The following is an 18252-nucleotide window of genomic DNA, read 5'->3' on the forward strand; positions in this document are numbered from 1 at the left end:
CTGTCAGTGGGGGATATTGGATAGCGAGGACTTGCCTCTTTACTCCAATTTCTTTGGTTGAGAGCGTGGTCGCAGTTTGAGATGCCGTCTTGACATCTTTTATGGCCGCAGGGCAGTAAATATATAAAGTCCTGGAGGGAATAGTTACGACTACAGAAGCTAAGTACAAACGTGGCTGCCATTTTGAAAATCAAATGTTTCTGGTCTGGTTTCACGAAATGTTCACCACAATACGGCTCACATTTTTAAACGGTTTTATTTTGAACATGTTTTAACATACAACCTAGTTTCTTTAGTAGTGATATTTAGTACGATGAATATGATATTTATTTTATTATATGTGCAGTCGTTATTATAGGTAGATTTGACGCAGATGAAAACGATTTCATGTTATATACATTGTGCAATGCTACAACATTTTATATAAAGCAACGTGCGGACGCGGACAAACCGTTTTGAAATGTAGTTGAATGTATTCAGTTTAAGATGGCCGCAACTTTGCATCAACATCGACACCGCCCTTTGCCTGCCTGTGTACGGAGTCGTCCTATCAAGAGTTCATTGTAGTGACTATCCGCCCCGGAAGCTTTCTCTTCCAAGTCAGCTATTCTACCCCAACCCCACGTGTGGCGGGGTAGGTGCTGTGTTGTGCTGTGTGTCTGCGCGCGCGCTGTAGGAGTTGCGGAGCTACAGAACCGGCTCTGTCACCCAGCAAAGTCCGGCGTGGCGCGAGGATTATGGAGAACTTGCAGCTGAACCTGGATTCTTTGCAGCTGATCGCTGCTAGGAACGAAAAGAGCAGCACAGAGCTGCGGGCCTTTTTCGCCAAACAGGTCAGTGCCTTCCCGTTTTCTTAGCCCTTTGGAGAAAAGGCAATAATCTGTACCGGGAACTGCAAGCTGCTTCAGGAGAACTGTAAGCCGCAAGGCTGCGATGCCCTACCCCTTTTGAGATTAATTGGAGTAGGTCTGAGCGGGAATCTTAAAATATATATATACCCGCGCATAACCACAACGTGTTCAGTCTTTGCAGGGATTGATGTGTGCATGATATTGTCCCACCTGCCTACGTTCAAACTGTATTTATCACACAACGGTACTCCCACTGTGTATTCAATGAACCCAAGGGGAGCTCAAGGGTCCTTTAAAAATAACGGACACTTAATTCGCTAAATAATCATCACATATATTTTAATACGAAAAAATCAATATCATAAATTCAATCACCTCAAAAGTTCATACAAAATGTAAAACATACAAACGGAATGTTTGCATACATGAATAACCTATTCCAACTCGGCATCTTTTAGAATTCCTTCAACTTCATTAATGCACTTCTAATATCAGCCCAAGTTGTACACGTTTCTGTCTTTATCTGCCTCATTGCCAGACGTTCATCAGGGGCAATTTAGAACATGGTGGGTGTAATTTATGGAAAAATCTTAATCACTGGTGACTTCTTTCACCCTGGTTTCTTGAAGACAATCCCTAAATCGGGATACGAAGAGGAACACACGCCTGTAATTAGCCTGCTGTCTATCAATCGTCTTTCAATTAGGCTTTTTAATGTAGAACCCTTTTCCCCAAAGGTTCGTAGTAAATCTACTACTGCAATTAACCTTGGTAGGAGAGTGTCCTTTTAAGTGTTGCCAACCCGACTAGAAATGTCATTGATTGCTTCACTCTTTAATACGGATGTGACAGACCACTAGCCCCTTGTTTTCTCTGTAAAAAAGAAAAGCAATCACAACTTGCTCAAGTTCTATTGATTTTCATACTACTCTTTTTCCCATTTCTGTGAGTCGTACCTTTTTATAGACTTCACTGTCATTGATATTGATGTTTTATTTGTATCGCGCTCATACACAAGTGTTTCAGAGCGTGACGAGGCAGGGGAGGGAAACAAAAACCATGATCTTACTAGCCCCAGTGACATTGAGAATGTGCAAGTGTAGGGGAGAGAGAAGGGGGAAAGTGCAGGAGGAGCGTGGGGGGCAAGGGGAAGTAATAACAAAGTGGTAATGCAGCCAGCAAGTGGCAAGTGTTAGGTTTAAGTTGCGGACAGGGGGTGTCCGATAAGTGCAGAAAAAGGGGGGGACTGTAGGGTTACAAATAGAGCCCCAAGTGCAAGGGTTGCCAGGAGGCAGTGCAGGTGTGTGGCAGGGTGAGCAGGTACCTGGGCCTGAAGTCAGAGGGTAACCAGGTTTACAATGCCGAAGCAGAACATATCAACGGGGGAGACGAGGTGAACGCAGAGGCAAAGAGCACTGTCTTGAGGTGCTTCCGGAACCAGAGATGGCTCTCTTCAAGTTTGAGAGTGGCAGGGAGGCTAGGCTGTTCCAGAGTGAGGCCCCAGCTGAAGACAGAGATTTACCCCTAGCTCGTTTCTTTGAGAAACTGACTCTGAGGAGGTGGAGGAGTGACAAGCTCGAGAGGGAAGGTGTTTACGGAGGGTAAGTTGAAGGTATTTTGGACCCAGGCCCCAGAAAGCCTTGTGGACAATGCAAAGGGTCTTGAATTTAATCCTCCCAGCCACAGGGAGCCAAGGAAGGGATTTCAGAGCTGGACAGATACGATCCCAGGGCTTGAGGCCAAGTCTTGCAGTCTTGTGCTGGATGAGTTGCAAAGGGCCGAGAGTAGAAGTAGAAAGATTTACAAAGAGGCTGTTGCAGTAATCCAACCTAGAGAGAACCAGGGCTTGAGAGACATTGAGCTTCTGGGGAAGAAGAGGAAAGGCAGAATACCTCCTGGGGAAGTGAAGTTTGACTTTTTTGAGACATCATAGATGTGGGCAGAAAAGGAAGATGACCTAGGGGTTCTTAGCTTCGCAGGTGGGGCTAGAGGGAGGGCAGACACGCAATCAGAGATGAGAGGGAAAGAGGTGGCAGAGGGAAGCCTGAAAATGAGTTGTCATCCGCATAGCACTGAAAATTGAAGGAGAAACCGGCAATGCGATGGGCGTGAGTTGCCAGGTATTGGTTGAAAAGCCAGGGTGAAATGTTAGACCCCTGGGGATCACAGCAGGTAGAGAGGGAGATGGAGGAAGGGAAAGACCAAAGTTGGACCTGGGAGGATTGATCAGAGATGAAAGAAGTCAGCCAGGCCACAGCCTGATCAGTGATACCCAGGTTGTCACAGAGACGGTTGAGCAGGATGGTATGGTTGACCGTTTTGAAGGCAGAAGAGATCGAGTAGGATGAGGACAGAGGGGATGTTAGAGTCAAGGTTGGAAAGCGGGTCTTCACGGATGTTCAGGCTAGCATTTCCCGTGCTTCTGGCAGCTCAAAAGCCAGGCAGATGGTCGTGGAGACAGCCAACAGAATCACAGTGACGTTTAAGCTGCGAGATGGCCAGCTTTTCCAGAAGTTTGCCCAGGAAGGGGGTTATGGAGATTAGGTGCTAGGGTTGCCAGGCAAGAGGGGTCGTCTGGGTTTTTTGAGAAGAGGGTGCACAAGAGTGCTTCAGAGGGGAGTCGAAGGCTCCTGAGGCGAAGGAGAGGTTGCAGAAATCGGCCAGGGCAGGAGCAAGGATGTCAATGTGGTCCTTGATGGTTTTGGAGGAAAAAGGGGAAGAACCTGTTGTGCCGAGACTTTAATAGATCAGACTTTTCTGGAGATCTCTTATGGGGAGAAAGGGGGAAGGAATAGGAGGGTGTTGGGGGCATCTGCAGGATGGCCAGTGTTAGCAGAAGGGGAAGAGAGGGTGGACAGGATGTCCTGTGTTTTGGAGATGGAGAGGCAAGGGCCATGCAAAGGGCCTGGGAGGCAACCGGAGAGGCAGAGACTGCAGCAGGGTTGGCCAGCTCTTTGCAGATTTTGAAGAGTTTGGCCGAGTTGTTAGATGTCGCAGAGACACAGGCTTGGATGTGGGCTCTCTTAGTATGGACAGAGTCGGTATTGCCTTTGGAGCAGGCAGCAGGCCAGTTTGTCAGAGGATGAACAAGAAGCCCTGCATTTCCTCTCAGCCACCCTGCACTTAACGTTTGAGGGTAGCTAGGTCATAGTCATACCAAGAATTGTACTTGGCTTTGGGCTTCAAACGGATCCTCACGACTGGGGCAAGAGCATCAAGAGTGTCGGAGATAGAAGAGTAGAGCAAGGAAAGGGCAGTGTCGGTGTGTGTCAGCAGGAGGCGGAGGGGGGAGAGAAGGTGGCAGCAAAAGCCTCAACTGAAGCACACTTCATGGAACGGATGTCTGAGAAGGTAGGTGGCAGTGTTGGGGATGGCTTGGCCTGGGGGGTGGTGGCAGTGTTGGGGATGGCTTGGCCTGTGGGATAGAGAGGGAGGAGAGGAGGGAGTGATCGCTCCAGGTGAGAGGAGTGGTCAGAGGAGATCAAAACATCAAGCGTGTGCCCTGCAGAGTGAGTTGGGCCAGCAGGCAGGATAGAAAGGGAGAAGGAATCGCAGAGGTTGCGTAAGAGTGCAGAGGTGGAACAGGGAGAGTCAAGATGGATATTGAGGTCGCCAAGAAGGAAGTTGAGTGGTTGGGGCCAGGAGGGAGGAGGAGAGGCCCGCCCACTCAGAGAGAAAGTAGGTGATCTGACTAGGGTGCCGATGAGGGAGAGACAGACAGACAGACAGACTGACTTCGAAAGAGTATGTCTGCGTGGGAATGAGAGAGGCAGGAATCCACTCCGGGAAGATGAGGGCTACACCCCCTCCAGACTGGGTGGATCTGGGTGCTGAGATCTTTGGTCATTGTCGCATAATAATCTTCTGGACTGGGACTTTCTTAACTGGTTTCAAGTCCCACTGTAACACATTAAGGGTATCCCATTGGCTTAATATCCCAAGTATACGATGCCAAATCACCCCAAGGTGAAAACCAAAGAGGCAGATTTTTACTTACAACCACACTCCTCCAGGTGTATATACCGGATGGGAGATCTTCTGTTTTCTTCTGCTGTGGTGTAGTTATCAGTGGTCACAATTTTTTTTTCTTCTATCAATAACATGTAAAACCACAGATTAATATATCTATTATCAGAGGGGCTTCTCATATAATGTATATTATCCTGCTCCAAGGAAATGTTACCTGTATTCATCTGTGAATCCCAAATTCGTTATCTTCTTGAGTCACCCGGCGCAATACTTACCCCATTTGACTCGCGGGCCGTAATTGCGTGATGCACGCGTATCGTGGCATCATAGTGTTTTACTGTGGTGCGTGATTGTCTTGTTTGGTCATGCAATGTCACTGCGTCTTTTTGCCATTGTGCTCAATTCTGCCGGAAGAGTGCAGTATACACTAGTGCCCCCTGATGGCAAAAATATATATATCTATATATGGCCAAGATTGTATCTGGTCCCCTCACCCTAGACAAATCCTGTGGGAGCAACAAAGGGATGGAGTCCAAAGGGCAATCCCCCTACCAAAAACCCCAGCATCTTCTCAAATGTTGCTGCACAAATTACTCCGAGGCTAACCAGCTCTAGTCAATAATACTGTACTATGGCCATTAACATTGTGCAATATATCTGGATCATTTTCACTGATAAGTCCTTATGAGCCTTAATTCTGTTCTCTAATATTCCTTAGTCGTAGGCCACTCATTGGTATGGATTGGTATGGGACATCATCTTTTAACTCGAAATACAAATATCCACACTGGCTGTCAGCTATGCTCAATATATGTACACTAAGAACCGTATACACTACAAGGGTTGTTCTCTGACACGTTGTGCCATTCAGTATTCTTATTAAGACCCGATGTGACTTTTGGTCAAAAATATGTTTTTGCTCTAAATTGAGAAATTCCTTGTTCACGTGATTTTTAGAAATCCCCTTCACTCTCTTGAGAATCAGCCACTCAAAATCCGTGGGGCTATGGCCTTTCTCTTTAAAATGTTTCACCATGGGTGCCAATTCTACTTTGTTCAAAACACTACTCTTATGTTCATTCTGGATTTACATTTTCGGTTCCTTTTTCCAATATAAAGGAGTGCACATGGACACATGATCATATATACCACGTTTTCTGTATTACCGTTGTATGTTCTTTCAGTGCCCAATCTCTTGGAAGCACCAAATTCACAGTTAATTTATTTTTCGTCTGTCTGCACATAACAGAAATGTTGTAGGGGTGGTGTCCTACCACATGTGGTGTACCCCAAAGAGTACCTTGTTGGGATTCCATGTTTTTGTTGTCCCTCCCTTTGTAATTTCTCATTACTACATTTCTTAAAAGCTATCGATGGTGGCGGTTTAGTTTTACTCATCACTTTCTTCCAATTCTTCTTAATTATACCTTTGATCGTATAAGATGAATTACTAAAGGTACTCACTAACACCAAAGGGGTATCTTCCTTGGTCCCAGTAGTCCTAGTTTTATGCTTCAACAGAGCCTTATTGTTGTTGTTGAAGGCTCTTTTAGCAGTTCGTCTAACCAATTTTTTTCGGATAGCCTCTATTTATCAATTTGTTGGTCAACACATTTGCTCCTACTTCGTAAGAATCTCTTGTACTGGTGTTTCATTTCAATTGTAAGGACTGGCCAAATGGCAGATTTCTTTTCTCACATGGCTAGCATGGTGGCTGCCGTAATGCAGCAGTGCATTCTTGTCAGTATTCTTGGTATACGGTTTAACTAATGGGTTATCGCTATCCCCATAAATGGTGGTGTCTAGATAGTTAACCTCCTTATTGGTCATGACTGCCGTGAATTTCAAATACCTGTTCTGGCCGTTGAGCCAAGTCATGAATTCATTGGCTTCCCTTCCCTCAAATCCCCAGTCTATAGTACGAAAATGTTGTCTGTACCGTAGCCACTTGATTTGTTCGTCTTTAAAGGGCTTAAGATCTGAATATATCACCATTTGCTCAAGTGTCTACATAAAGATTAGCCAAATTAGGGTCCATTGCTGAGCCCATAGCAGTGCCTTCTATTTGCATTAAGAATTGGCCCATAAATTGAAAAAAACTGTTTGTGCGGGCCATCTCAATACACCACAATATAAATGCATTGCTAACTGGGTGGTTATTGCTGCGTTTTAATTTAATCAACTGCTTCCAAAGTAGCTCGCTGTGGAATATTCGTATAGAGGGCCTGAATATCTAGACAAATGAGGATGTTCTTGGATCGAATTCCAATCCTTCGATTTTGTTAATGGTATCCTTAGTGTCCTGCACAAAACATTTAATTTTGGAGATGAATGTTCTCAGATGGAAACAAAGTTAGACGGGGTCTCCAACAAGGAGTTCACCGCTGAAACAATGGGTCTACCCAGGGGATTTTCCACTCTTATGTATTTTAGGCAAGGTATAGAAGATAGGCACCCTTCCATTTTCCTTGACCAAATGCTCCCCTTCCTGTTTGCTAATATGCTGCATTTCTGCAGCTTTTGCAACTTTCTCTCTAATAATCCTACACAATCTATTCCTGGGATCATGTGTGATTCTACTATAGCTGTTCTCATCGGCCAATAGCCTCAAACACTCACCTACATAGTAACTTCTTGATTCATGACCACTATGGCGCCCCCCCCGCCCTTTGTCCGCCTGTCTGATCAGTTTTTTGTTTGTGCCCAAACTTTTAAGGGTGGCTAATTCGGCTGTTTGGGTACCACCTTGGATTCCAATACTGCAGTTTCTTCCAAAACTATACTTTTGAATACCAATGATTCTGCTGAGTGGGTGTATATAGGAGTGCAGAAAATAGGATTACGTAAGCCACTGCTGTCAGATACCCCAAAAGTCTGATCCTTGAAGTATTCTCTAAGATGTAGTTTACGAATAAAGCCCTGAAATACTCTCCACTCAAAGGGGTTGTGGTACTTCGTGATCACAAAATTCAACCCTTTGTCTGTTCTTCCATCTCTGAAATGGTGTGATAGTAGACAAATTGACTACCAGCTCCAGTAGCTTCAGGTCTGCATTCGATCCGATTCCCATCCTCGACGATTGTTCCCTCTGCCCTGAAAAGGTCGTCGTTGACCACTGAGATGAGGAGCTTCCTCTGGCTCCCCTCCCTCGTTTCGTGCATCCATTGTCATTACTTTTACCACTCTACCCTGATGTCCTGGGGTCATCGTTGTCACCTGATGCCCCATCTTCACAAATTATAGGAGGTGTTCCTGAAATGGATCCTTCGGTTTTGTTTCTGTCCTCCTTGTACGACTCCCCATTTGTATTTTGTAATAGATGGGAATACCTTCTCATGAGTAAATGTTGACAGATCTTTATCATTCTTTTAATTCTTTCCGTAACCGACTCCACCTTAAATTCATGCAGTACTTTCATATGGGCTTCTCATTTGTTTTTGAAAGCCTTTATATCGAATTTCTTTTTCACCTCTTCTTGAAAGAGATTCAAATCCATTTAAATCTTTTTAGCTGTTTCCTGAGCTGTTTCAATTATGAAGACCGACCAATCCCGGCCACGTTTGCTGGCAATATAGCTTAATTGCAATTTAAACTCATTATCAAGAAACAGACCTGGTTATTCAGAACCACTAAACCTTGTGGTAGTGACTGATTTTTCAAGTACTCCAGCATAATTACTGCATGGAGTTCCATGCGTATTAGTCTTTCTTATTTGTGCCTGTTCGTCCCACTGATTATTCTGTCTTAGATCACCTAAGTTGTTCTCTAGACCCAAAACGGGCAGTGAATTGAGTAACTGCTTGACATAATCCTCTTCATATGTCAGACACCTTGTCTGCCAATGAGGACATGTTCTACCCGATAAATGCTCGGAATCTACGATAGGTCCACAATGTATACAGGCAATTATGTACCCAATTGGCCCAGAGTAGAAATACATGAAAATTCAAGGGGTAGTGTGGGGGGAAGGGGTGAAGAAATCACAACCACATTTATCACACAACGGTACTCCCACTGTGTATACAATACCTACCTACTGCGTGAGTGCTACTGTAAATGCTATAACTAACAAAGTTAGGTATCAGTGTGTCCTCAATCTATGTCTTCAATAAACCCAAGGGGATCTCAAGAGTCCTGAAAAAATAAGACCCTTAACTCGCTAATAATCATCACACATTTTAATAAAAAATTAATCGATGTAAAAAATTCATACACCTCAAAAGTTAATACAAAATGTAATGCGTACATGAATAACTAAAAAATCCAATAAATGACTATTCCAACTCAGTGGCTTTTAAAATTCCTTCAACTCCATCAATACGATTCTGATATCAGCCCAACTTGTACAAGTTTCGGTCCATATATATATTTTGCCACCAACGGGCACACTAGTGTACACTGCACTCTCTTCTGGCAGGATTGAGCACAATGGCGAAAAGGCGCAGTGACCAAACGTGATGTCATCACACACCACAGTGCGCAATGATGTCACGATGCACATGCATCACGCAATTATGGCGTGCAAGTCAAATGGGGTTAGTTTTGCGCCGGGTGACTCAAGAAGATCGTGAATAAATTTGGGATTCACAGATGAATACAGGTAACATCTATTTGGAGCAGGATAATATACATTACTGGTATTAATCTGTGGTTTTACGTGTTATTGATAGGAATTTTTTGTGACCACTGCCCTCCGAGACTCCACACCACAGCAGAAGGAAACAGTAGATCTCCCATCCGGTATATACACCTGGAGGAGTGTGGTTGTGAGTAAAAAATCTCCCTCTTTGGTTTGCACCTTGGAGTGATTTGGCGTCCTTTACTTGGGGAGATTAAGGCAATGGGATAGCCTTTTTATGTGTTACATTGGGACCCGATACCAGTTAAGAAAGAAAGTCCCAGTCCCGAAGAATATTATGCGACAATGACAGTAAATGAGCCTATAAAGTTAAGACTTGCAGACCTGGGACAAGAGTAGTATGAAAATCAATACAACCTGAGTAAGTTGTGTTTGCTTTTCTTTTTTACAGAGAAAACAAGAGGGTAGTGTACGGTCGCCTCGTTATTGAAGATGGCAGCAATCACTGAAATTTCTAGTCGGGTTGGCAGCACTAACAGGGGAAACTCTCCTTCCAAGGCACATTGTAGTTGATGTACTACGAACCTATGGGGTAAAGGGTTCTACATAGGAAGTCTAATTGAAAGACGATTGATGGACGGCAATCTAATTACAGACGTGTGTTCCTCTTTGTATCCCGATTTAGGGATTGCCTTCAAGAAACCAGGGTGAAAGAAGTAACCAGTGATTTAAGATGTTTCTATAAGTTACATAGATCATGTTCTAAATTGCTCCTGATGAATATCTGGCATTGAGGCGGATAAAGACAGAAACTTGTACAAGTTGGGCTGATATTAGAAGTGTATTGATGGAGTTGAAGGAATTGTAACAGACGTTGAGTCGGAATATTCATTTATTGGATTATGTAGTTCATTCATGTATGCAAACATTCTGTTTTTGTTTTTATTTAATGTTTTACGTTCTGTATGATCTTTTGAGGTTTGTGAATTTTTGTTATTTATTTATTTTGTATTAACATGTGTGACGATGTTCAAACTGAACCAGCACCAGGGTGTTTGCATTGCAGTACACTTCATGGGCATACAACCCCTGCAGTTGAATCTGAGGTCACCAATTCGCATCTGATAACTTCTCCTTCCCCATTCATTGTTAACAAAGCTGTTTGATCACATCTTTGACTTTTAGGTTGGGGTGGCCTTCTTAATATGCATTAAAGTGCGCGTCACTCAACGTTTTTCATTTTAAGTCATTGCTTTTTGTATGTAATCCCCCTTATGTGTGTGACCACAAAGGTTTTATTCTCAGTTATTGCCTACTTTAGCTGATGTATAGTCTATATTGTATGATACCCACCATGGGGGCCACTTGATATCTGTATTGCACCAATTTAGTAGATGAAATCAGGACTAAACTGTCATTTTCTGCCATATTTTTAAGCACAGTTTATAAAGCCAGCTGGCTCTCGTAGTTCCTTCTATTAGCAGTTGTGTCCATGCTGGATGTAAGAGTATTCACAATGTTCACTAAAAATCATTTGTCACACTGTGCATTACTTGTTAAACAATGTTCTTCAAATGATATGTTGAGAAAATCAAATATAGCAACTTCTAATTTGGCATTTCCACAAAATAACCGGTCCTCCACACCCAGTTTTTTTGCCACTGACTCCAATTCCGGCCCATTCGTTTACATTTAGTACTTACATTTAGTACTGTTGGCTATCGGGCCCAGGGCGCACGCAAGGCTAAATGCGCAGCGTAATAAAGCCACACTGTATGAGGGTTAAATATTAACTACAATATTTGCGCCTTTCGCGTGACCTCATTACTGCTGGTCATGTGACCTTCCTTCCTCACATGATCGTGCCACCTGATAGTGACCCTGTGAAATGCTACAACCCCACCACTCCCATGAAAATAGCATTGTCCTACCCCATCTCCTCGATCCATTGTCTTGGCTTTCGGATGGTGGGACAGGGTTCCCTTCTGTCTCAGGGGTGAGTTGGCTCATCTGTCTGTTCACTATCAAGACCAATTGGCTCCTCTGCTTTATGATTCATCTTTGTCTCCGGATTCTTCCCTGCCACGGATTTCATCCTCACTGCATTACTGTTCAGTCTGTGGTAGGTCACCAGGAACGTGCTGTTCCAGGTCACTTGCCAGCCCTCTGTCTCTGCCGTGAGCACGGACCCCTTTATGCCAATGATGGTCAGCGGCTGTGGGTTAAAAGGAGGTGTATCTTTGTGGGATTGTTTGTCGTACTAGGACATGTAGGTTGGTCGCTCGAGCTCGGCGTCTTCAGTCTGCATAGTCCTTCATCTTGTCTTTTCGTCCTTTCTTCTCATTTCCTGGTCCTGTGTGTCCGCCTCTCAATGTGGTGTCTCATGGTGTATCTGGTAGCGTACAGGGCGACCAAACGTTTGTTCCATCAGGCAGACTCTCGTGGAGTCATGGGGTGTGTTTCTGTAGTCCCTCAGGAGTTGGCACAGGCACTGTTCGATGGGCATGTAACTGATGTTCGCTATTCTGATCGCTTCTTATTGAAACGCTCCACTGTCCCATTTGCTTGGGGCCAAGTGGCGTAACCTTCCTGTGGTGGAATCCCATGTATTTGGCAAAGTTGTTGAAAATCACTTCCCATGACAGAGGGCCATTATCCAATTTCACTACCTTTTGGAACACCGTAAGCTTCAGTCCAAAGCAGGTATCACTGCTGTGGAAGATATTATCGCAGACTCTGGTTACCTAGAGTTTTCGTCAAGGACCACCAACACATATTCCCCTCATCGTAGTGCGCCATACAAGTCAATTGCAACTTCTTCCCAGATTCCTTCGGGAGGGTTGTCCTGTGTATTTCTGGACACGACTGCAATTGCAGGATAAGATTTATGTGGCATGACTTCAATGTGCTCTCGATGAGCCTGTACAGGCCGGGGAACCACACTTTTCTCCAGAGCATGGGTTTTGTCGACACTATCCCTCTGTGATTCTCATGTGCATGGTCTACTGCCCTCTTGTGTAGGGAGGCTGGCAGCACGATTTGGCCTCCTTAAGAACCAGGGACGAGGGGGACAGGGAAGGCTTGTCTCAGAATCTGTTGTGCGCTTGGTTGTTCTGTATCAATGCTTCGGCTGATTTCCACCTGCCGTGGAGAATGCATGTGTTTGCGAGACCCAGAGTTGCATCTTCCATGGTGCATTGTCAGTTCCGCCATGGGTATGGCTTGTGGCACTGCGTGATGAATGATGTAATTAATATACCGATCAGCCCGATTGTTTGAGGGGTGCAGTCCTGGCAACGGGTGACGGGACAGGAAGGATTTTAGTCTTTTTCGGGTTTATGTATGGTGTTGTACTTGTATTCCTGCAGGCAGAGCCCCAAACTGGTTATCTGGGCATCATATGTGACAATGGCTTGTTGGTCCGAGATGATGGCGAACGGTTGCCATATACAAAAACATGCAAGTGTTCACATGTCCAGACCACTACCAGTTTCTCCTTTTCAGCCTGCGAGTATCGCTCTGCTGCTCTAAGGCTTTTGCTGTTGTATGACACTATCTTCCTTTGTGCATGTTCACTGCCTGAGGGTTGAGCGAGGATGGCATGCAGGCCCACAGGGCTTGCATCTGTTATTTCGGTGTGCATCTTGAGATCAAAATGACATGCAGGCAGCCGTTGCAATCTTTCTGAATCTTGTGAAACGCCATCTGCTGAGCCGCATCGCACTCGAAAACGTGGACCTTTGGTTAGAACCCAGAGCAGGGCGCTTTTGGAGGCAGTCGGGCAGATAGTGAGTGCAATAACTTGCCAATTCTAGAAGGGACCTTTCTTGTGCAATGTTAGTCGGGTGAGGGGTTTCCGTCAGTGCCTGCGTTTTGTCAGGTTCCGGTTTGATGCTGTTCTCAGAGAAGATGTGCCCGAAGAATTTGAGTATCGTCTTATTAAAAGCACATTTCTCTTTAGTAAGTGTTAGATGTGCGTCGTTGAGGGATGTGCGTTGTTGAGGGCAGAGCATATTTCATCAGTGTTGCATTGTGGGCATGATTGGCCAAAGATGAGGATATCGTCACTAATAGTGTGGTATGTGGCATATTATCTTGCAGATCTCCTGGAATATCTCTGCAGCTGAGAATATTCCAAAATTCAAATGCTTATAGCGGAGGAGGCCTAGGTGGGTGGTGAAGGTTGTGATGTAACGTGACTCTTCGCTTAGTTCTATTTGATGTACCCTTAGTTGAGGTCAAGGTGAGAAAAGACTTTGGCTAAGTTGAGTAGGTACATCATATCTGTGTTGCGTGGGGATTGGTGATATTCCCTTAGTAAATCTTGCTTCGGTGCACACATGTCTACACACAATCGTGCCCTTCTGGCCCCCTTTTCGTTACTGGTATCCCCGGGACCGGATGCTGGTTCTATTATATCAGCCTCAACGAGGGCGAGTAGTTACTTCTAAACTAGTTGTTGAATATTAAAACGGGATTCTGCAGTAGTGTTGTACTACTGGCTTAACTGTTTTATCTACGTGTTATTGGATTTTACGGCCTTTCAGTTTTCCAATACCCTTGAAGAGGCTGGGCAAGTTTGCTGCTGCTTTGGCCGCAGGCGAGATGTACTTGTCTGCCATTATTTCATATATGTGGATGAGCCCCATCTGTATGGCTGATTTGAAGCTGGATACTTTGGTGGCGCGGACGTGAATAAGTATACAGGTCTGTTTGTCTTTGTGCCGGAAAGTTGGCCGTGAAGGCTCCTAGATACGGGAGTGTTTTCTTCGCTCTGTATGTGTAAATATCCACACATGCTTTCTGTAGTCTCGGAGCTTGTGCAAGCCTGCGGTATTCGCACTCCGCCATAGCTTTGGTCGTTGCGCCTGAGCTGACGTGGAAGTTGAAGTCTTTTCCCTTGGATGGTACATGTTTGTTTTTGGGGCTATGTTCCGAGGCTGCTGAGTTTCCTAGGGCGTCCAGATACCCTCTTTTCTTCCGTTATGTGCTCGACTGGGACTCGGACCACTTGTGGATGGCGTGTTTATGCGTAAGTGGTGAATTTGTCTCTTTCCTTTTCAACAAGTCTGGAGAAAGGGAGCGTTTCGTCCGGGTGTGATCTCTCCTTGTTGTGCCTTCTTTCTGCGTATTTCGGTCTTTCCTCCCGGTAGTGTTTTGGGCGGTGCAGGGGGGGATTATGTCGGTGCGTTCTCTGCTCGGCGTGGTTTGTCATGGATACCTTGGGCTTTCGCCACATGATCTGGAAGTGGTCCTTGGCTCTGCAGGCTGAGTATATCTGGCCAACGGCTGGGCACGATCCGTGATGTGGGATGTCGTTGCTGCATCTGAAATGAGTTGTTTCTCTGTCCTGGTGGCTTACGGTTGTGCCATGAGTTTATCAATGCTTTCTTCTTTTATTGCTGCCGTTGGCGAGATGTGGATCTTAATCATCGAGGATACCTGGAGGTCAACACCAAGGTTGTCCTTGCTACGATGAGAATTTCTGCTAGCATCTGTGGCAATTGTAGTATTTTTTCTTTTTTAAGGTGGTCCTCTCGCATCCTGTGATGACTTGTGACTTGATGGCTTCATTGTTCGTGTAGCAGTAACATTCGCAATGTTTTTTACTTTGGATCGAAGGTGCGCCAAATGCTCTCCCCCGGGAACTGCCTTGTGGTGTGGACCACGTGCCTTTTGTAATCTGTGTTCTTATGTATCGCAAAATGTTAGTTGAGTATGCGTTTGAGTTCATCGTACTTGTAGTCGACGTCTTCTGGGAGTTCAACATGATATCCTGCACCTCTGGGCCAGCGGTAAGGGTGAGGAGTCCTAGGATAGGCTTGTTCTCTCGAGGGCCGAGGACATTGAGGTACGCGTCTAATTCATTCATCGGGTTCATTGTGGGCCCAAGCTGGTGGAGTGTGGTGTCAAAAGGGAGCAGGGACAGCAATGCGCCTCTCCCTTGGTGTGCCAGGGCGGCAGGGTTCTGGTCCTGTACTGGGACACTAATGCTGCTGTTCATGGGGCCGATTCAATCACCCGTGGTTCCCTCCTGGGCAATGTGGTATCACACTTTAAGGCGGCTGCCAGGGGCTGATCTGGGGCACTGTTGGGTGCACGCAGGCAGAAGGACACCTGCCGCACCAGTGCGACGTGAGCGTGGTGGCAGTGGGTTCACCGCCTCGTCGATGTTGTTGGTTCTCAGGCCCGGGGCATGCGCAAGGTTAAACATGCAGCGTAATAAAGCCATAGCCACACCTGATGAAGTTTGAACATTAACTACTTTTATTTGTGCCTCTTGCATGCCTCGTTACTGTCGGTCATGTGACCTCCCTTCCTCACATGATCGCATCACCTGATACAGTGACTCTGACGCTACAAGTACTAACCTGCTTCCAACCCCTATGGAACACGGCAGCATTTTTTAAAGCCACAAAATGCCATATCATAATGGCCAAAGTGCACCACGGGGACGGTGCTGATACCTTTCGGTCTTACGTTAGTCTGTTATTTTTCAGCGTATGTGAAAAGGGAATCAGACTTAATTAAAATTGTGTATGACTCTAATACATGTAGTATAGCTTGTCGGGGGAGGCTCTAATGGTTTGTATTTCTCATAGTGTCCTGTTTTGATGCAAGAAATCCATCATCGGACTTGTTTTGCAAGTCTAACTCATCGAAGATTCATTATCTTGTGTGTCTTGACTGCAGCTCCTGTGATTGTGTTCTAGTATTCCCTATTGTAAATGTTCTTGCTTTTGAGACGCATTTTGGAGGACTTCAAAATACTTAGCAAGTGTACATTTTGGACAGCTTGTTGCTTAGGCACTTTAAAGGACCCCCACCTGAAGCAGGTTTCTGCTCTTGTCGCTCCACTGAAACTGCTCTTATGAATGTCTCCAACTTAATCACCTCTGTGAAGCACTGCAACCTATCCTCTATCTTAATTCTTCTAGAACTGTCTTCTGTCTTTGACACGGGTTGATCTTCTTAATATTCTTTCTTCTTGGGGTTCATGATTGAGCCATTTACTGGATTGATCCTACCTGGCACCCTGCTAATTTGGTCTCTTGGCTCAACAATACCTCTCAACTCAATCCCCTATATGTTCATGTTCCACAAGTCTGTCTTGGCTCCTCTCCTTTTACACTCTACACCTCTGCTCTTGGGGAACTCCTCTCCTCCGTTGGATGGCTTCACACTGATAAACTGTACCAAAACAGAGGTGCTCCCTTTTTTTTTTTTTTTTTTTTCTTTCCCTGTCAAGTACTCTCTCATTTTCTCCCTTGGCTAGCCACCTGGCACTCGCCCCTACTCTTATTCAGCTACAAACCTGCGTCATCTAGATCCTTCTCTACTTTCATGTCAAACTGCAGCAGCGGCTCGGTTCAACCTCCTAAATATTAGCAAAATTAGGAACGTCTTTCCTTTCAACGCTGGCGAGCATCTCTTAACCACTCGTCTTTTCTAAACTGGACTACTGTGGCAGCTTGGTCTGTCCAACTATGCTTTTTGTCCTTTCAATAAGATCATTAACTTTGGTACAAGGACTCTCTTTGAACTCCCTTAATTCGCACCAACTTCCTCGTACCGTTACCGGGCTTGGATGGCTGATGATGCAAAACGGGGTCAGATTTACATTTCTTTTCCTGGCTCAAAATCTCTCCACTGTATCTATCCAACTATACAAGCCTTCTCCTTTCTCCACTTGCATGGAACCCTCTTCGCCCGGGCCACCCGAGAAACAGTCCACACAGATTTGTTCAAAACCAAACTAAAAGCTTACCCCCTCACCTCAGTTACCTTCTTAACTTACCTCTCATCTGCCTTCAAGCTAACATTTTTCCCTCACCACTAGCCTGCACCTGTCCCTCACTTTCTCCGCCCCCACTAGAGCACTTCATCCATCATGGTCCCCTCCCTAACACAGCTGGCCGTACCACCTACCTGCCTTAAATGTGTAATTTTGGTTGTCCATATCCATTTATGTCCACCCATTTAATGTCTCTGGTGACTGTTCATTTGCCCCCCTCCACAAGCTGGCCAGAATTTCACCCCATTGTAAGCAGCTCACTGATTCCTGTCAAATCTGATTTCTCATTTTGAGTTTGTGATAAAGAGCATGAATTAAAAAAATAGTAGTACATTCAAATGCACCCAGACCTTAAAAGTGTATCCAACCATGACATTTTTTTAAATGTTCAATCAGGGGCTGGTAAAGTTAAATGGGCTGTCCCAAAACTTTGTCTTGCCTACAACCCAAACTACTGGAAGGATTGCGTCAAACCATTGTAAGAAGCCAGTGTCTGGTTCATAAAGTAGGATCTCACAAATTTAGTGTAGATCTGTCCAGCAGTTTTCTTTTAGTATCTAAAAGTAGGCAAAGGTGAATTTGTGACATCAGGGTTTGCCTGTAAGGTTTTCAAACAAATTGCTACAGAATGCCACCTGGTTAGGGCAGGATAGCCTGTGCTTTCTTCATTTTTATTAGTAAAATGATGTAGAGAATTCTCAAACTCAACCCGTGCAAAGCAAATAAGGATCATATCCAAAAACCTGGGAAAACGATCACTACATCCCATGCCTGACAGAACTTTGAACAGCACCAACTCCATCAACGATAGTGAACACCTGGGAATATTAATGGACAGAGAACTAATACTTGAGCCACAAGTAAACACCATAATAAAGAAAGGTTTATTTCTCCTACATGCGGTAAAAAGGATGCTGCCATTCCTTTTCTTCACCCATCATCGCACTCATGTCCATAGTAGACTATGCCAAAAGCAATTACCTAGGAATGCCAGAACGACTACTAAAGAAACTTCAGCGCATCCAAAACACAGCCAGACTCCTGCTCAAAATACCACA

General features: G+C 45.0%; 1 protein-coding gene across 3 annotated transcripts in view; it reads left to right on the forward strand.

Annotated features, from left to right (window-relative positions):
• Positions 1–610: 610 nt before the first annotated feature.
• Positions 611–18252, forward strand: part of MDN1 (midasin AAA ATPase 1) — a 2688524-nt gene continuing 2670882 nt past the window's right edge. For all 3 annotated transcript variants that reach the window (XM_069606482.1, XM_069606484.1, XM_069606483.1), the window contains exon 1: positions 611–833. In XM_069606482.1, coding sequence (XP_069462583.1) covers positions 738–833 — 96 coding nt within the window. In that variant the 5' untranslated portion in view covers positions 611–737. The remainder of the gene's footprint in view (positions 834–18252) is intronic.

The sequence above is a fragment of the Ambystoma mexicanum genome, chromosome 4p (genome assembly GCF_040938575.1).
Source record: "Ambystoma mexicanum isolate Mex_15411 chromosome 4p, UKY_AmexF1_1, whole genome shotgun sequence".
Taxonomy (NCBI): Eukaryota; Metazoa; Chordata; class Amphibia; order Caudata; family Ambystomatidae; genus Ambystoma; species Ambystoma mexicanum.